This window comes from Idiotropiscis lumnitzeri, chromosome 6 (assembly GCF_059441095.1).
Source record: "Idiotropiscis lumnitzeri isolate Australia: NSW breed Sydney's pygmy pipehorse chromosome 6, RoL_Ilum_1.0, whole genome shotgun sequence".
In the NCBI taxonomy this organism is placed as follows: Eukaryota; Metazoa; Chordata; class Actinopteri; order Syngnathiformes; family Syngnathidae; genus Idiotropiscis; species Idiotropiscis lumnitzeri.
In genome coordinates, this window is record NC_142396.1 from 14,300,392 (window position 1) to 14,319,312 (window position 18,921).

An 18,921-nucleotide genomic window follows, 5' to 3' on the forward strand; every position below is an offset into this window, starting at 1 on the left:
AAAATATTTATTTTAAAACGAAAACAGCAATGTGAAACCACTTATTCCGTGGAATGAACCTTGATTTTTTTTTTCAAGTGGCAGTCAACCGTTATCCAGAGCAATGTAATAATGAGGCATGAAAAAGGTTTTGTATCTTAATTCAAATTATAAAGATGAAGTAACATCAGCCTCATCGACATTTAAGACTTACACTCATAGCGCATGTTCTCAAACTTAGGGCTATTGTCATTCTCATCCAATATTTGGACAGTGAGTTGACAGATTCCAATGAGCGGTTCCTCGGCCCAATCAGTGGCCGTCACTGTAACAGAATACTCTCTCTGGCGCTCCCTGTCAAATCTCTGGGCCGTCACAATCGCTCCTGGACGGACAAAACAGAACATTAAACAGCTGTCAAATGTACACGTATGACAACAATACATTCCACCATTTGCAATCAATACATGCATTAATTCTTCCTCCATGTGTACAGCAATCATCAAGAAAGTAGTAAATAAAATATGAGTTGACAGGTTATTTTCGACTTTAGAACTTTCAGAATTATATTTTGAAGATGATGAGACTGAAAGATAACGTAATTACTTGTTCAGATTTCACTGCACGCACGAAATATTGAGATTACGAATTCTTCCATTGGTCTTTACTTAGCATATTCAAACCAGCTCCAGCTGTGAAATGCCTTATACACATAAAATTGTATTGTATTAATGAACAAAATCAGTGGTTTATTCATTCCTAACACTATTGTGAAAATTTTGCAATTTTTATGATGGTCAGCAAATGCGATATAGATTATTGGTAAAATTTTTGGGGACGTATTGTCTTGGGATCTGAGAATTAATATTCCACTGAGTTGTGTTAATCGTCTTCACTTTACTATACTTTTATATTTGTAGCCTTCTTAGCATTCAATTTCTACAGGAATTACAATTTAAAGTTTAATGTCCTTTCTTTCTTTTCTTTTTTTTTCCATCCAAGATTTTCAACAGGACTGGTCTCATCTGAATCCGAAATGGTTTGTGTTGACAGTTTTTACGACTTCAAAGATTCCTCTGAGAGTAAAAATAACAGCATTAAAGGGACACGCGATACTGTAGTCTCGGATGTGCTCTCGACTGAAGTTGAAGTCCATTAAAACCATTACAATACACTTAATGTTTAATTGATGTTTTCAAGCAAAGAATGTGTGTGATTGCTTTACCTGAGTCTGGATGAATTCTGAAGGCAGGCATAGCGCTGTCTCTGTGCATTAAGCCATATTTGACTTTTCCATTTGCTCCCTCATCAGCATCCACAGCATGCACTTGTAACACAAAAGTGCCTGTTGGCTGGTTCTCCAGCACTGAAGCCTGCTCACGATATTGCTGGCACTAAAATAGGTACGGTGGGCAGGATAGAGCAAACAGTCAAACAGAAACAGAAGAATCTTCAAGTGCGATGTAAAATGCTTGTCTTCCGAGAATCAAACAATAAACTAATTTAGATTGCGGGTCACTGCACAAGTCCTTCACATGAAACATAATACTGTTTCTACCTACAGAGACCCAGTGGACCCCATCTACGGAAGTGAAAACACTTGAGTTGATCCTTTTTCCAGGATTCAATCCATTACCTCTAATGAACATACTTCCCGGATAAAAAGCTGCTCTGTGGAGCCCTTCTAGTTTATAATCAGTTATAAATGCTTGCATCTTTTTCAAACAAATGACCATGAAAAAAAAGGTGGGGATGAGGAGCAAACAAGCAAAATTTAAGAATGGGAGATGGATCAAAGAACAATAAAAAGAACAGAAGGCTTCAAGGCCCAAATGCATTCGCACAGACAATTAGGGTCGCAGTATGTTGTTCAAAGATTCACACAACATCAAATATGAGCTCCCCTGAGGACCAATATTGTAATATAAGATTTTTCAAAGCAAAAAGTATTGTCAGAATATTCACGGAAATACAGCTTTGCATGTCTACTCTGGTAAAAAAAAAAAAAATGCATAGACCAACATGGTTTTGTGTTTTCGTGCAACAGCAGAAGCAACTTAAGCAATACAAAACAGTCAAATTTCAAGTAGCTGAACCGACTAAAAAAAAAAAAAAAAATGGCAATAAAAATGTATCGTATTGGGACAGATTACATTGCAAGAATTATTATTGGTATTGTGACAAATATGTAAAGAGGGGGGGGTGCCACAAAGACACTCATTCAGCCACACTTTTTAAAGGCACAAAACAAAAATGTGCTACAGAGTATATAAGATGTTTTGGCTTTACTTCATACAAACATTTTATTCTGTTTTAGTGTGTTTTGATATTTGGATTTTACAAGTTACATACAGTACAGTTTTTATGAATTGAAAATGACGTATCAAAAAAAAAAAAAACTGATTTGGGGATGGATTAATGTCATTTCCATTATTTTCAAAAGGGAGCGTTGATTTGACAGTACCATGAGTGCCCTAGAAAGGCTTAACATCTGTAGGTGATGTCATTATTTATTTATTTTTTGCTACTTTAAACACATCTCACATGCGAGTTGCCAAGACCTTCAGGCACTACAGTATACAGTATGTAAGGGTTGGTCTTCTGGTGAAGATTTTTAAGTAAATTCCAGTTCATTAGCAAGTTAATTAAACAGCTTTTGTATTGCATAGTGATAATGCATTTTTTCATCAATTAATTGAAGTCCCAACAGAGAGCCAAAAGATATACTTGGTGCGCAAGCTAATCAGAACTCATGGGAGAACAGAGTGGAGCGAGATGGTGGCCAGGGAAATAGCGAAGGAGGATAAGCGAAAACAACAAGAGAGCGCGACGGAGGAGAGTACAATGAGGAGAATGTGCACGGAGACTGAATAATTCAAGAAAGCGTAGGATGTATTTTAGATTGCGTAGGCTTCATTCAACTTGACAGCAACTAGAAACAACATTTTCTATTGACTGCAAATATATTATAGGAGCAAACGTTTGTTTGAATTTTCAACACATTTTTTTAATAATTCCAGAAAATTTAAGTTGATAAAAACTGAACGCAAGCAGTGCTAAAGTACTCAAGTACTGTGAATAGGCTTGCTTAATAAAAACATTGAAGTCGTGTCATTTTTGCAGTGACAAATTCTCACAGGTTCTCCACCATGATAGACAGCAAAATAGATAAATCTTACCTCTTCAAATATAGGTTTGTTGTTGTTCACATCATCAACTCCCACGATGACACGTGCGGTGGATGAGAGTGGGTGCAGCCCGCCAGATGCATTGTCATCTGTGGCTGTTACATTTAGGATGTACTCGAGGCCTTGAAGCTTGGGCAGGGGTGTGGAGCGGAGTCGAATCAACCCTGTGAAGACCACAGACCCAATCAGCTATCATGATAATTAAAATACAGTACAAAAAAAATGATTTGGCGCTGAAATCCCCAAAAAACATTTTCAGTGTTAACTTGTCAGATATCTAATATGCTTGTATCAACTCTCACAATTTCCTGCTGGTTCATCCACTTAACCACAACAACCGCAACAAAAAGTATCGAGTGAATCAGGTTAGAAGCTAAACAGGCTCAACAGTTGCCTCCTCGCTCTTCTTCTTGGGCCCCTTTGTCGACTTTCATTTAGCTGACAAGATAAAAGGTGGGATGAAAAGATAAAGCCTGTGAGTCAACATCTTTCTCGTTAACAGTAATACAGACATGAACATCAGACGTTGCAGGAGGAGAAAAGCAGCCTGTGATGTGCGAAAAAGTCACTGAAGTGAGGGAATGAAGGGGCTTCTTTATGCTCGTGTTGTAATGCTATTCATCCTTCTCCATACTCGTGATTGAAGACAGCATGCTGATACGCACAAATTTGAGCCCGACTCTCCTCTTGCCCAATTTATTTGAGGTTCCTGCTGCCCATCGAGGCTTTGCTCCTAATGGCAACATGTGACATTGTCAGCAATACAGCACGGCATTAATATAAGTGAGCTGCGGGACGCACATATTTATTCTCACAACCTAAATGTCAACCTTGTATACCAATGACATGAGCTATTTAATGAGCCAGCCCCCTTTGCTTACACAGTACAGTGAGTGGAAAGCCATGTGGTGGAATTTCAGGGTACAAAGGATATCAGCTTGAATATTTTCTTGCTTTGAGGATACAGAGAAGAAGACGAAAGAAATATAAAATGATGACACAAAGAGAAGAGACCCTCGCGGAGCGCAGCCTGGAGATTGTAAACTATGATAGCGCAGTTGTTGTGAAATTGAATTGAACGGGTCGGGTGACAAATGTCACAGCGATTGCCACTGGTTTCGGATGAAAGGGTAAAAAAAAACAAAGATGTCATCTATGATGGAAATCCTGGAATTGCCGCAGAACATTTCTTTCAGTACCTGGAAGAAAAATGTACTGCAGAATTTGCCTTAACAATGTCACATTTTATATGAAGGAGCATTTTTACAGAAAGATCAACGCTTGCATCAGAATTACATTTTATTATCAACACATAATTTTCTTTTCGAGGTGACATTGAGTATAAAGAATTTACGAAGGAAAATTGAAAGTGTGATTTGGCAGGTTTTGTCGATTTGAGTAAGAGCAAGTGTGAAGAATGCCTCTCAGATGAAGAAGCCTCACCTTTCTGGCTGTCAATGACAAAGTTTCCCTCCTCATTCCCAGCCGTTATGGAGTAGTTGATCCCATCACCGTCAGGGTCTTTGGCAAGGACTGTGGCGACGAGGGTGTTGGGGCCTGCATCCTCCGAAACAAATGTTCGATATCTGCAAAGAAGTTTAACAAGGGCAAAGGATGAGCAGGCGGATAAGACTTATAGCCGCGGCTTTTCTGTGTCACTGTGATTTAACCTGTCTTCTTAGCTGGCCAGACCAGGAACAAATGATAGCGTCTGGTGGCACGCTGGAGTTATTGCACAAACGGTGCTTTCACATACCGAGCCTACCGTGGGCTATTCCATCCAGTACCTTTTAAAATGTCAACTGTGATTTGCTTGCTTTCAAGTGCCGGCCAGTGAGATTCCCAGCAAGACACAGGAGAGCGATATAGCTCTTTGGAACACACTAGACTGAGGTGGAGATGACTGTGCCTCTTGGAGGACACGGCGATGAAGAGAAATGGAACATGGAGCAGAGACCAAAAAAGAAAGCTGGCACTGATGTGACAAGCGAAGTAATACGCAAGGGGTGAGAGGGTCATGAACAAAGAGGAAGGCAAGAGAGTGTGAATAACAAAGTAAGAGGGGGGTGTTTTTTTTCCTTTTCTTTTTCTCGTAGTTTAACTTGACTCGTCAGCAGAAGTCATCCTTTGGTGGTGTTTCCGGTGTAACTGTGTGTGTTTGCAGGGTGATGGCAGTGGGGTGTCAGTGTCTGCGGTGACAAGTCAGAGGTGATTGATGGTTTACAGAAGTACACTGATGGGTGATTCATCTCCGCCAAACCGCAGCGGGGTCGGCGGCATCATGGCTGACCTGTAATCTGTCACTCAGCTCTGAGGCAACCTCACCACAGCACTGGGTCTAAAACATATACACTTCCTTAGTTGATCTTCCTGCAGAATCTCCCAACAGCTCACCAAATTGTCAGGCTCCACGCTACACCGAGCGGTGTCCTACATTAAGAATGCAGAATATTTACATTTGTGCTCTTCTGCTTGTCTGCCCGTCACTTGCAACTCATTTAAATGTGAACTGAGAGGACCACTCCAGGGAGTGTTGGATTATTTTAAGAAAATCTGTTTTTACTTTTAATTTCATAAACAGAGCAGGCCAGTAACTGTCCCTCCATGTCTGTGTTTGTGATTTTTATGGTCATTCTTCCATCGCAGTCAGCCTTCCATCAGCACATCAGCCTGACAAAAGGCCTACATTTCAAAGTCAGAGCAGATCTGACAAAGATTTCTATGATTTCTGACAGCCTCCACAGTTTATCTGCATATTTGTGACGTCAGTCTCATGCCTTGTCTTTGTGTCTTTTTTTTCTTTTTGGAGGCTTGCCAGTCAGCTTTTTGAACAAATAAACAAAGCAACTTTTATGAAGTTTAGTCGGGGAAGCTGGAATTAATGTTTTCCTCTTTGGAAAGAGTTCCTTTGAGCGCAAATGAAGACATGAAAACAACAGAGAATCAAATCATGTAGTACTTATGAGTGCATGTAAGGTCTATTTTCACTTATTAATATTATTGATTTAGACTGATTAACTGACGGACTTTCTAATAATATGCATGTTCGGAGTTTTTGTGGGCGGCACGGTGGACGACTGGTTAGCATGATGGCCTCACAGTGCAGAGGTTGTGGGTTTGATTCCGGCTCCGGCCTTTCTGTGTGTAGTTTGCATGTTCTCCCCTTGCCTGCGTGGGTTTTCTTCCTCCCACATTCCAAAAACATGCATGGCAGGTTGATTGGACACTCTAAATTACCCCTCAGTATGAGTGTGAGCGCGAATGGTTGTTTGTCTATGTGTTCCCTGTGATTGGATGGCAACCAGTTCAGGGTGTTACCCCGCCTACTGCCCAATGACAGCTGTGATAGGCTCCAGCACCCCCCGCGACCCGAGTGAGGAGAAGCGGTATAGATAATTGATGGAGGGACGGATATCTGGGTTTTTGTGTCCAATTGCGCCAACTTTGAAGTCTTTTTTCAATTAACAAACGTTTGTGTTTTTGTCATCGTCACACATTTCAATGACATCTGGCTCGCGACGACAAGATACTGTTTTTCCATTTCAGTCTTACAATCCAGTCACATTGGGACTTATCTAATACATGATTAAACGACTATGTTTACATGCAGTCATTATTCAGGTTATGGTCAAAATTCTGGTTTCTAAAACATTTGGAATAACCCGTTTATTCCTGTATACAATTGGAATATCCAATGAACATACAGCTAACATCATGATACAAATAGACTTTGATTAATTTTTGTTTCTTATTTCTACTGTCAATAAAATATTATTTTCATGTCACTCAGCACAGGAATAAATCAGTCCATTTCCTTCTCGCTCCAAAATCCAAAAGCTGAATTTGAATTTCTACTTGTGTATTTCCAGCGAGTTGTATGCCAGACGCACGGACTTATATACACACACACATATGTGTCTAGATACAATGTCATTTTCGCCAAAGAGACAGCAAATAACGTAAAATGTAGCAGAGTAATCGATGTATAGAAGTTATGCTTGCTTAGCAAGTGGCAACATAAGATGGCTGGCATCAATGAATAAGCAACATCACATCCATTATTCACACAAGATATACTTCTTATATTCAAACGACCAAGACATTAAAGGGATTTCTGATTCTGATTCTGATTCTGATTACTTGTGGATAGAACAGGCAAAGAACAAAAACCAATGGAGGTATTCCGATTGTTCTTATATGACCAAACTTTCAGGTTAGAAAAGAAGTAAGGAGTGTTTTTCGGTTTTTAAAAACACGAATATGAGCATATTTAGGTTTTGCACGTTTACATGACATTTCAAAATTCAAATATTGTCAATATTCAGGATTTGAAATGGTTATTGACTGCATGTGAATGTAGTGTATGATAGAGTTTTGATATGTATGAAAGGATATTCACTGCCCTGCATGTTTTCTACTTACACCGCGATGATGCATATGAACCAGAGGGTGACACGGGAGTGGATTTTCAGTCCTGTCCCATCCTACTCTTACAGGAAAAAAATACGTCCATTCGCAGACCTCAGTGAAAAAAAATATCTGTCCGATCCCATCCAATTGAAAATTACTCCCATCTCATCTTTCTTGCATAGAAAATGACCGCCCACTTTACGTAGTGCTCCCACATTAGAGGTCAGCTACAGTAAAAAAAAAGAAAAAAAGAATCCTGCAGGATTCCCGTATCCCGTGGGATTCCTGAAAGCCTGTCCTGTCAGCTTTTAATATGGACCACATATCAGGGAAAACATTTAAAAGTGGTTGACAACATAGTTCGGTGGCCAAGCACGTAAATTTAATTTGGATGTACCGGTGAGTTGGAAAGTGTTATACTCGATCACTAAGAGACTCAAAAATGCCCAATTACAGAACATATTTGCAGGAAAAACACTTTTAGGCCATAAATGAGAAAAAAACTGTAGCACGTTAACTGAGCATACCTTCTGCCACATGATGATGATGAACATATTCTTACACTAACTTCAGCTAACTAGTCGATTCAACGTGTATCGTTCATAACCCCAAAAACCGAGAACCTCCGTATAGAAAATGATGGAACAAATGAGAGGGTGTATCTTTCCCTGTCCTATACATGTGGACATCGCCATCCAAACATGCTGCATATTGTTGACATTTCTATTGGGCGTACAATATTACCCTAAACCTGACAGGTCTTGCAACATCAAATAAGTATATTTGTTACCTAAGGCAGGCAGGCAAGTTTGGTGTGTGATATAACAACCTGTACCTCTGACGCAACTACCTTTCTTTTTGAGACTAAAGTTTACCTGCCAAGTAAAATGCTCCGCTGAAATATGGTGAAGCAGAAAGTGTTTGAACATCATCCTTGGTTGTGGACCATCTTCCAATTAATATGTCAGAGTTATCAACAAAGGACTGTATTTTCTCTTATAAAAGTAATATTCAGATGTATGCTTGTACATTTACATATATTGAATTTAAAAGCCATACAGAACTCGGTCATTAATTGTTTGTCAATATATGCCCTGTCGTTGGCTGCTACATGCTAAAATTACTCACACAAGCTGGGAGAATTCCGGGGCTTCATCATTGACATTAACCATCCTCACACGGACGGTGGCGGTGCCGGAGTGTGGCCCTTCACCGCCATCCACTGCCATCACCACAAATTCATAGAGATGGTTAGGCCTCTCGTAGTCCAGCCGAACCGCAGGGAAGATGGTACCATGCGGTGAAATGCTGAAGTCGGGGCTCAGGGTGTAATAGGTTAGCTCAGCATTTAACCCAGAGTCACAGTCGGTGGCCATCACTGGCAGTGGGGAACAAACAAATAAGACAAACATCAATTAGTACTTTATCCAAACATGCTGACAAAACGACAGGAGCTGATGACTCTGTTGACATTTGTGTGAATCAGTATAGACCCTTTATAGACTCTTGGAACACATTACAGCTCATCCACCCGACATTTACAATAATAAACTCACACTTGCATTGTCAGCACGAGAATTATTACAATCATTAGCAGAAACACTCTTTAAGAAAGCGCGTGGCCATTAAATGACATGGTTTGAACGTTTTTCTGTGCGGTAATTACAATGAAATAAAGTTAAAATGCATTCAGTGTCAAACTAAACCCACACGCAGTATTTTGACAGGTCAGGTTTTGCTTTTTGGTGTATAGTGCTTAAAATGTCATTCATGCGCAAGCTGTCAACAGCTTCATTTCCCACGTTGTTTTACAAGTGTTTATTTCCACTGTGATGAGAACTGGCGCCAGCAGCATGTGCATCCAATATGAAAAAACCCTGTAATGGTTTATATGTTGCAAGCATCATAACTTCCTTACATAAACTGAGTAGAATTATACTTATAAGGACAGTATATGATATATAAAATATGAGACCAATTGTGGCCCCTTTCATAGCAAAACGAGCACATAAATCATATGGGGGCATTTTCAAAATTTTATGGTGAATATTATAAGTTCTGCATATGTCTTATATATGCAAACTAATCAATCAGTTTACATATCTGTTTGAGATGTAATACAAATAATTATTCGATCACATTAATGCATGAATTTTATAAAATTATAGAATAACAATATTAATGTTTGGTTGGAAAATCTCTTACTTTTAATATTTATATCTAGTAAATTATTAAGAATATTAAGATTGAAAATTTTATTTTATTGTATTTTATTAAAAGTGTGAGAAAATTGTGTTTTTTAAGGTTAATTACATGTATGTCACGAACAAATTATGAATATTTGCCTTATTGTGTTATTTTGATTTGTCAATACGCAAATTTGGTTGCTTGCCACATTTGCACAAACTGCAGTCATAGAATGTCAGTCTATCTTCCTTTATACAAAATGGATAAGGCTTGGTAGTGTGTTGGACATATAAGGCATGCATGATTTAAAAAAAACATATATTTTATGCATTATGTAGATGGATGTTTTGCGGCACATAGAATCCAATTTATAATTCATACATTTCATATTTGCAATTTTTAAACCATTTCATAAGTGATCAGATTTTTGTATATATCTTCTCAGTATCACACTCAGTAAGTAAAGTTAAAAAATGAAAAGTGAAAGCCTCATTGTTCCAAGCCTACATGTAGAATGATGAAATGTCTTTTTCCCACGTGTCAAAACTTTGACATGTAATTAGCTCTGGAGCTTGCCACATTTCACAATTTACAGAGACTTTAAGCACTGTCACTTTTTTTTTCTCTTGAAGCACATAATGTGTCCACCTCATTGAAATTATTAGGATTTGATTCTTTTGTTCTTTTTTTAAGCAATGCAATGTACAACTGCATGTTGTTAAAAAAAGAAAAATATCATCTATAACATTCTGATCGGTCTTTCAAGCTCTCCTAGGCCTAAAAATTGAAATTTGTTCATTCTCCAGCGTTGCTTTAGCATTTTGTTTTTGTGTCGGTGTATTGGTTTGAAATTGTTGCAATTTCCTGTCACTGCTCGTTTTGGATAGGACACCACTGCAGGCTGTATGTTCCATTCGTTTCAGATTACATTTCTGCAAATGTGCCCCCACAGAATGGGTTCCACAGCACACAATTCTCGAGAGCCTTGGAATCACCTTCGATTGCTCACAGGTGACAGACAGTCCACTATCACTAGGACATTTCGACTAAAATGCAAAATAACGAATTGTCCAAAGTATCAATGTACTATTTATCTCGTGCATTTCAAAGAAAACATTAGTTTTGCGGAAGCCCTCTTAATTTTTTTCCCCCGCTGTTTCAAACTATAATCTCCAAAAGGCGCAACATGCTGAGTACAATCACAAGTGCAATTTTGTTCAAACACCCAACAATGAACTTGATTCAACCCTCATTTAACACAATCATCATTCATCTATGATATTCACTTCACACTTTGTGAAACTGAAAAAGAATTATGAGTCAACCCCAATGTTTTCTTACAAAAAAAAGACTTTAATTTCGCCCAAAGGCTCCTGTTTGTTGGTTTGTTTGTTTGTTTTCAATGATTTTCATCACATCACGAGGAAGGAACAGTTGAACTTAAAACATTGTGTCACGGGTCTTACCCTGCAGCAGAGATGTTGCTGTGGTTACTGTCTCTGGAACGCCATCCACACTGTAAATGGACTGGAGGAACTCTGGGACACAGTCGTTCTCATCTGCTATCAGCACCTGAACCTGATTCGCATCACCGAAGGGGAGGAGGGAGGAGAGCAAAGGAGAGCAGAGGAGAGCAGAGGAGAGGAGAAACTAAACCTGTGTAGACATACACAAAATTAGCTTCTCCTAAGTACCAGAAGACAACCACAAGATTTTTTTTTTTGTGCAGAAGCCTGACCCCAAAATTAAATCTAATTTGCATTTCACTTTTCTCAAGTCACCAGTTCAAGCCATCCTTTATCTTGCACTCCATGATTCCTCTAAAGTCCAAAATAGAAATGTCCTGAGCATGTGCGAGCTTTACTGTGCGTTTTAGACAAAAGACCCTCAACGCCATCCAAGCCTACAAGCTCTGTGTCACAGCTGTGTGTAAAGTGTGAAGTGACAGCTGAGTAATAGTCCTAAAATAGCTGGGAAAGGTTTTCCTAGTTTCTGTCTTCTATTCCACAACATGCTGCTGAGCAGTGGAAGATTTCCTTCTCCATCCGCAGAGTGGAGTAATTGCCTGGCATTATAATTGGGATACAAACTCTTTGGATTAATAATTTAAATGAATTCATACTGAATTCATGAATAGTTTATCTAGAAATGTTCTGTTTGTGAATAGCAGTTTTTAGATTCTGGTTCTCGTGCCAAGTGTGTTCTATATTTCATGTTCATCTTTGGATGATACTTTCAATAAGAGGCTTTCTGTCACCCGCAAACAAAATAGTGATACAAAACATGAAGCAAAAAAAATCACTCGGGCCTCCCGAACATTTGCTTGCGTTTCGGCGTCACTCGGCCATGCGAGGAGATATAAAAGCTGATTCCCCTTTGCCGTGTCAGCGGGTTAATGCTGAGTTTGGATCATAGCAGCCTTGTCAGCCAATATGAGCCACCTAGCATTTGTGAGAAAGCCAGTTGGTGTGCGACGTTTGCAGGGACAAAGTATTAAAACAGCATTTTCAGTTGAGTGAAATTCAGTCGAGGGGGAAAACCTTTAAATGACATGTTGTAATAATATTACAGGGTAGCTCAGCGTTTGGATCATTTTACCAGAGTGCCTTCATTTCTTGACTCCTGTTTAGCAGCCCGGCTCACATTCTGATGAAACTAACCTCTGTGGCTGTGCTCAGGCTGCCCTGATCCTCGCTTGCTCGCACCATCAGAAGGTACCGTCGCTGGTCACTCTCATAATCCAGCGTCCGGGTCAAACTGATCTCCCCCGACTCCTGCTGAATGCTGAACAGGCTGCTAGGATTGATCAGCAGGCTGTAGCTGATTGGCTGCTTTTGGAAGGAAATGGCAAGCACAGCTAGGAAGCTGTGAAAGAAACACAAAATGGTTAGAGAACAGGAAAAAGGTCCTCAACATTTGTCAAGAAGAGAAATTCCAAATATTCTCTTTTTACATCAAATGAATAATGAATCCATCACATGGGCAACTGGCCAAGTGTTAAAAATCCTGCCAGTCAGTGCTTGTCAATTCTTAATTTTTTTATTTAAACTGATTATGCAAACATCACTGTTATTGTACATGGTTTAGCAAATTTGTACAGATGCGGCAGTTTAAGTGTAAGCGTGTTCCAGGGACAATGAATGTCCACCACAAGAATGAGCCTAATACTTTCTTTATTGTGAGTTCATACTTGAGATGAAAACACAACATAGCCCATAGTGCGCATGATGGACCCTATTTTCATTCGGGGTCTAACACAAAAACGTACCAAGTACCCCGTATTCTTCTTCTTCTCATTATTATTATTATTATTATTATTATTATTCGAGTGAAAAAATGCTCAAAATTAGTTGTTAGACTTAATTTTGGCTTGCTGTTCAGCAGTTTTGTGGCGTACTTCAATGGTATTTCTTGTGCACAAGAGACCTTTGCCCTGGGGGGATGAATCATATATTGTTATCATTTGATTGTTCTGACTCTTTGCTGTCTATGAATAAAGTTGTATTGTATTGTATATGCATGATCAGTGAGCATGAAATATATTACTTATACAGTAATGTAGTTAATATAACACGGACGCATACACATATTTTGTCGATTTTTAAAATGACATTTTTGCCATCGATCTGGTTAGTAAGTTTGTGTTCCTATGTGTCCGTCCTCTTTAAGTCGCCCATTCCAGTCAAATAGGATTAATGGAGGTATTTAAAGAATGATTAGAAGAAGGATTTTATACCATTTGGCACAAAATACCTAAACTTGAGGACAAAGAACTAAAACAAGACGTTCAGCACAGACTCATATAGATTTACTAAAAATGATTGGAGACTAAAAGTTATTTCATTACAAAATGAACAAATGGAACTATCACAGCCTAGTGTTGTTTTTCAGTTTTTACAACATTATTTGGTAGAAAAATATGAGTGTGATGGAGTAACGCTGTTCAGAGACTTAAGATGGCAAGATAATGATGTTGCTTGCGTGCATCAGCCATAATTCATTCCTGTTTACACATGCGCTACTCACGGCTGTCCTTCAGGCGTGTTCTCTGGTATGGAGATGGAGTAGCTCGTATTGGTAAACTGCGGCGGTCGGGCTCCTGCTACCACAGAGAGCATAGCTGGCGCGCTGCGTCCGCCCAAGCCGTCGATGGCCACTACACTTAACAAGTACTCTCTGTCCCTCTGAAGCATTTGGTTTGTGGTCACCACCTGGCCTGTCTTCTTGCCCACAACAAAACAGCTGTCGCCACCTATAAGGAAATACAAACACATCTTTTAAATAGCTGAAAAATGTACAGAGGTGAGTCTTTGAGACCAATGCTCTTTACAAAACTACACTGACACAGTCACTCATCCACAGATAGATAGATACGCTTCAAAGACAATGTATAATTTTTTTTTTTTTTAAATACTCAGTCATTTTTGATGACTGCATCACATTCCAAAAAAAGGTAGCAAAGGGCCATGGTTACCGCTGTGTTACATCACCTTTCACTTTAACAACACTCAGTAAACTCGTTGTTGAAGCTTTGTTGGTGAAACTCCTACTCTAGCTTGATTTAAAACTTCGGTTTCACAACAGTCAGGTCTCTCCATCGTCGTATTGTGTGCTACATGATGCGCCACACATTTTCAATAGGAGACATGTCTGGACTGTTGGCAGGCCGGTCTAGTACTCATAATCATTTTGAAGAATCCACATTGTTGTCATGTCCAGAATGTGGCTTCGCATTGTCCAACTGAAATTCAGTGAATATAATAATATATAAAGAAGAATAAATAATGCATAATAATGCCAGAGAAAAAAAGAGAATATAAAAAATTCCTAACGCTCACCAAAAAAACTGTCCAAACATAAGCTAAGTGGTATAAAGGACAACCAATCACACAGAAGGTGAAGAAAAAAAATAATTATGATAGCTGCATCGAGTCTTTCACTTTTCATTCATGACAATTCCATAGAATGTGCCGTGGTTTATCGTTTGAAAAATCTAATCCTTCCTGTGCAACCTGATGATTTAATAATCCAAACACAATCCAGAAAGGACATGATTTTAATTTATTTCTATGAGATTCATCATCATACTGCTTCTACCCAAACCACTTGTGTGTGTTTGTGTGTATATATGTGTGTGTGCGTGGATGGGTGTGTGCTTGGAGGCCAGTGAGTCCAGGACTTTATTCACCGATTGATTCATTAGTGCTGTATTTGTGTTCTACATCATAATCATTGCAATTTTCTCATTCTTCATTCTCTGGAGTTAGAAAAAACAGCACAAATCTAGAGGGATGCCGAAGCCCCAAACGAAAAACAACAAAGATAAGATTTATTCCAAAAATAAATTTGGAAAACCAAAGCCCTACAAGAAAGCTGGAAATAAGATGTTTGCGGTGTGAAAGCTTAACAATGGTAATCTGTTGCAATCACTAGTGTACATTGAAGAAAAACAAAAACAGCATAGTTGTTTTAACTGGAACAAAGGTGGCTATAAATCATTGCAAATTGCTAAATGGACAGTTTTGGTGCACAATAGAATGGAGACACCTGTCTCATTACTCTAACAGAGTGTGAAAATAGACAAGATGTGCATCAATTACAGCTTTCCTTCTGATGTTGCGTTGCACACAAGTGAGTTTAAAACTTACCAAATAATATTAATCGTACAATTGTCAAAGATGAATTATTTATAGTCAAGGCAAGCTATGGGGTCTTTTCAATACCCTGGTTGATTAAATAACAGGTTCATATAGTGTAGATGTTGGAGATGTCAAATACAAAATTAAGATATACGAATTATATATATTACATTAAGAGATATTTGCAAACAATTGAATTTCATGCCACTGAAAAAGCTTTAAAGACAGACTTGCCTTGCACAGTCCAATCTTTTTGACAGTTATACAGTGAACCGCAGAATCCAACCTTCTTTCATCCATCTTTTCCCACGTCTGTGGTCAGGTCACACGGACGGCAGCTTCAGCAGGGAAGGCCATACTTCCCTCTCCCTAGCCACTTCGACAAGCTCTTCAAGGGAGATAGTCATAGTCCCCAATTTTCGTAGACAGGCTCCCTAGCGCTCGGTTAAAACGGGGTCATTTTCATTTTCATAAGTCATAAGTTCACCGTGTTTGGGAATTTATCAAACTGCGTTGCGGCTCCAGTGGATAGAGCTGTTGCAACCCCTGCACACCTGACAATTTGATGACAAAATGTATACGGGCGCATCTACAAGTCTTGTTTAGCGTGTTTGTGAAATTGCACAGCCAGCAACATCATCCACAAGGGAAGAGCTTGCAGTTTCCATAACTTAACACACTTTGTGCACCCCAATCTCATGCATGGACACCAGCAAGTCTATTTCTGCGATACCTTGATTTTAAAGGCAATGTGCCGCTTCTCTTTAGCTTCTCATTCTATCTTTTAGGGAGATCCTGGACACCTTTATGTTTTTTTCCATGATCTTGGTCTTTTTCGGCTCACCTCCTTTTCACCTCACGAGACCGATGCAGAGTCTGAGTAATTGTTGATGCTACACCGAATTCTTCCCTTATTCATGAACATGACCCAAAGATACTTGAACTGTTCAACTTAGAGAAGGATCTGACTTCTGACCTGGAGAGAACACCCTGGCCTTTTCCTACCTGCCAAGGACAATGCTCTCAAATTTTGAGGTCCTGATTCTCATTCTAACCTTTGCCTGAGAAAGGCTTTTGTGAAAGTTGGAGATTGAAACATGATGAAGTCAACAGAGCCACATCATCTGCAAATCGCACAGAGATAACAGAGGAAACCAAACCAGACCCCTCAACACCACGACTATCCATAGAAATTCTGTGACAACTTTGTGACAAAGGGCAGGCTGGTTAGAGTCCAACCCTCAATGGAAATGAATTCCACTTACTGCCGGCCATGCAGCCCAAATTCTGACATTAATTTTACTGGGACTGAACAGGGTTGGAGTACTCCATACTCAGAACAGAAGAATAAATTATTTTAGCATCAGGTTTACATACATCAAGCTATGGAGAAAAATAATGCCACGCTTCCTCATAACTATGACAAAGGTTCTTACTGACTCCATAGTATTGAGCAAATATGGACCACGGGTGTCTCTTGGCAATTACATTTTAGTTTGCATCAGAGAGCGGTCCAATGGACTAATGCAAGTCAGAGGGAAGTCATTCCCCGTTTCTGACATGCCAACAAACCACTATCCCTCTCAACCAATTCCCTGTAGTTATTTGTGAACATTTTCATGATATTCTTTTGTGTTACAACAAAGCAAAGTTGGTAGATATGCAGAAGTGTACGATAAGGGAACGAACAAAAGTGTGAAGGCCTCTGGCTGTTAATGTGCGTGCCTAGGAAAGAGATACTGAGAGCAAGATAGATGTTGTGATGGAGAGAAAAAAAACTAATAGATGCCTGCACAGCGCAAGGATGCATGAATGAATGTGTGAATGCCCGTGGCTGGCTGTCTGAGTGACTGTGCCACGGCCTGACTACATGGATTTATTCCCATGATTCCATTGTGCGTCATGCACACAAGTCAGCCTACTTTTTTCCACATGTTAATTTGAATGTGTGAGTGTGGGCAGCGAAAACCTTACCATCAGCCAAAAAATATTCCACCTCCCCGCTTCTCCCCTCATCCCCGTCAAGGGCCTGGAGCTGATAGACAAAGGTCCCCGCAGTGGCATCAGGGGACACTCCAGCCTGGTATGGGTAAGGCTTCATGTTCCACTCAGGGACGTTGTCGTTGACATCAGTGATCGTCAGCTTCACCTTGTTCAGGTACCAGTCAGGGCCTGCGGGAAAGGGTAGATAGTGACGGCACTATGGCTACTGAAAGTGACAGCTGTCATGTAAGCGTGTGTGTACAGGGTAGACAAGCAGCCAGCTGAATCTGGAGCACAGACATGCAGCCAGTCAGCCGGGGTGCATATCTGATCATGACATACAGTCATCTCCAAAAGTATTGGAACAGTAAGGTTCGTTCCTTCATTTTTAGCCTGAATGCATCTGGTTTGATAAACATATTTTACTCCATTTATATACTGGTAATCTTGACCTAAAGCATTATTTGGATGGTACACCACATTTTTAGGTGTGCAAAACTCCTGGAACAGATATACTTACATAGATTTATGTGAATAAACATCTTCTCAACCCAAAGTTTGCTAGGACGGGCCCCAGTTTACCTGCAGTGTTCATTGATGACAAACAATGTAGAGATTGTCGAGAAGGCTAAGTTCTTGTTTTTGTGATGCATCACTTGGCTTCTACCACTGCTTCTTTCAGTTGTTGTTGTTGCTGCAAGGTGCACACTTCAGTCTTTCCTTTAGCAGGTAAAATGCTTGGCCTATAATCTATTGGATTTGAGTCTGGAGATTTTCTTGGCCATTCCAAAATGACAAAAGACAGTATGATGTGTAGTCCTTTAATGTGAACCCTTTCAATTTCAGGGAGGTCTTACTGCGTTGAAGAGGAATGATGACTTTCAAACTGAATGCACCTTATCATACCAACATTTGAGCTGATTCACTATGTCCGTTGCTTGGTGTTTGCCCAGGCTATCTGCCAAGTCATGGGCGGAGAAACTTAGAGTGGGGGTGTCACCCATGATAAATGGGGCCTTCCAGAGACCTAACAATTTGTATATAATCAATTAAAAAGTCAATTTTACATAATGTGTCCGGTTTAATCGAGTCTGTCAACCAAAATAATGATTTGATATGTATATATTGATCAAATAAAGCTTGATCATATATATATAATATGGATCAAGAAAAATCAGAACAAAATATTTACATTCAGTATTGGACATAAAACCTGTAGAACTCTATTGAAGAAAAATAAAACCTCACATTTAATGTCAGTCAGCACACAAATACAATCATTTAAAGCACTCCTGATGAATCAAAAATAATGTTCATATGCTCTAGTAGGACTTTCCTGTATTTGTTTGTTTTTTTGGCACTGTTTGTGCCAAAACAGATTGGTATTTGGAACTGTTCATAATCCCCTCAACCTTGATAAACAGCCCCAAAGCATGATGCTGCCACCTCCATGATTCAGTGTAGGTAAGGTGTTTTTCTAGTGATGAGAAATGTTGCATTTATGCCAAACATACTGTATATTAATCCATCTGACA

The 18,921-nt window shown here is 39.4% G+C and overlaps 1 protein-coding gene across 2 annotated transcripts in view; it reads right to left on the bottom strand.

Annotated features, from left to right (window-relative positions):
- Positions 1-18,921, bottom strand: part of LOC148335350 (neural-cadherin-like) — a 121,111-nt gene that overhangs the window by 55,339 nt on the left and 46,851 nt on the right. For both annotated transcript variants that reach the window (XM_088297611.1, XM_088297610.1), the window contains exons 2-10: positions 17,378-17,575; positions 13,791-14,016; positions 12,425-12,629; positions 11,231-11,342; positions 8,706-8,955; positions 4,611-4,753; positions 3,159-3,331; positions 1,205-1,373; positions 194-364 (exon numbers count right to left, since the gene is read on the bottom strand). In XM_088297611.1, the coding sequence (XP_088153737.1) occupies positions 194-364; positions 1,205-1,373; positions 3,159-3,331; positions 4,611-4,753; positions 8,706-8,955; positions 11,231-11,342; positions 12,425-12,629; positions 13,791-14,016; positions 17,378-17,575 (1,647 nt within the window). The remainder of the gene's footprint in view (positions 1-193; positions 365-1,204; positions 1,374-3,158; positions 3,332-4,610; positions 4,754-8,705; positions 8,956-11,230; positions 11,343-12,424; positions 12,630-13,790; positions 14,017-17,377; positions 17,576-18,921) is intronic.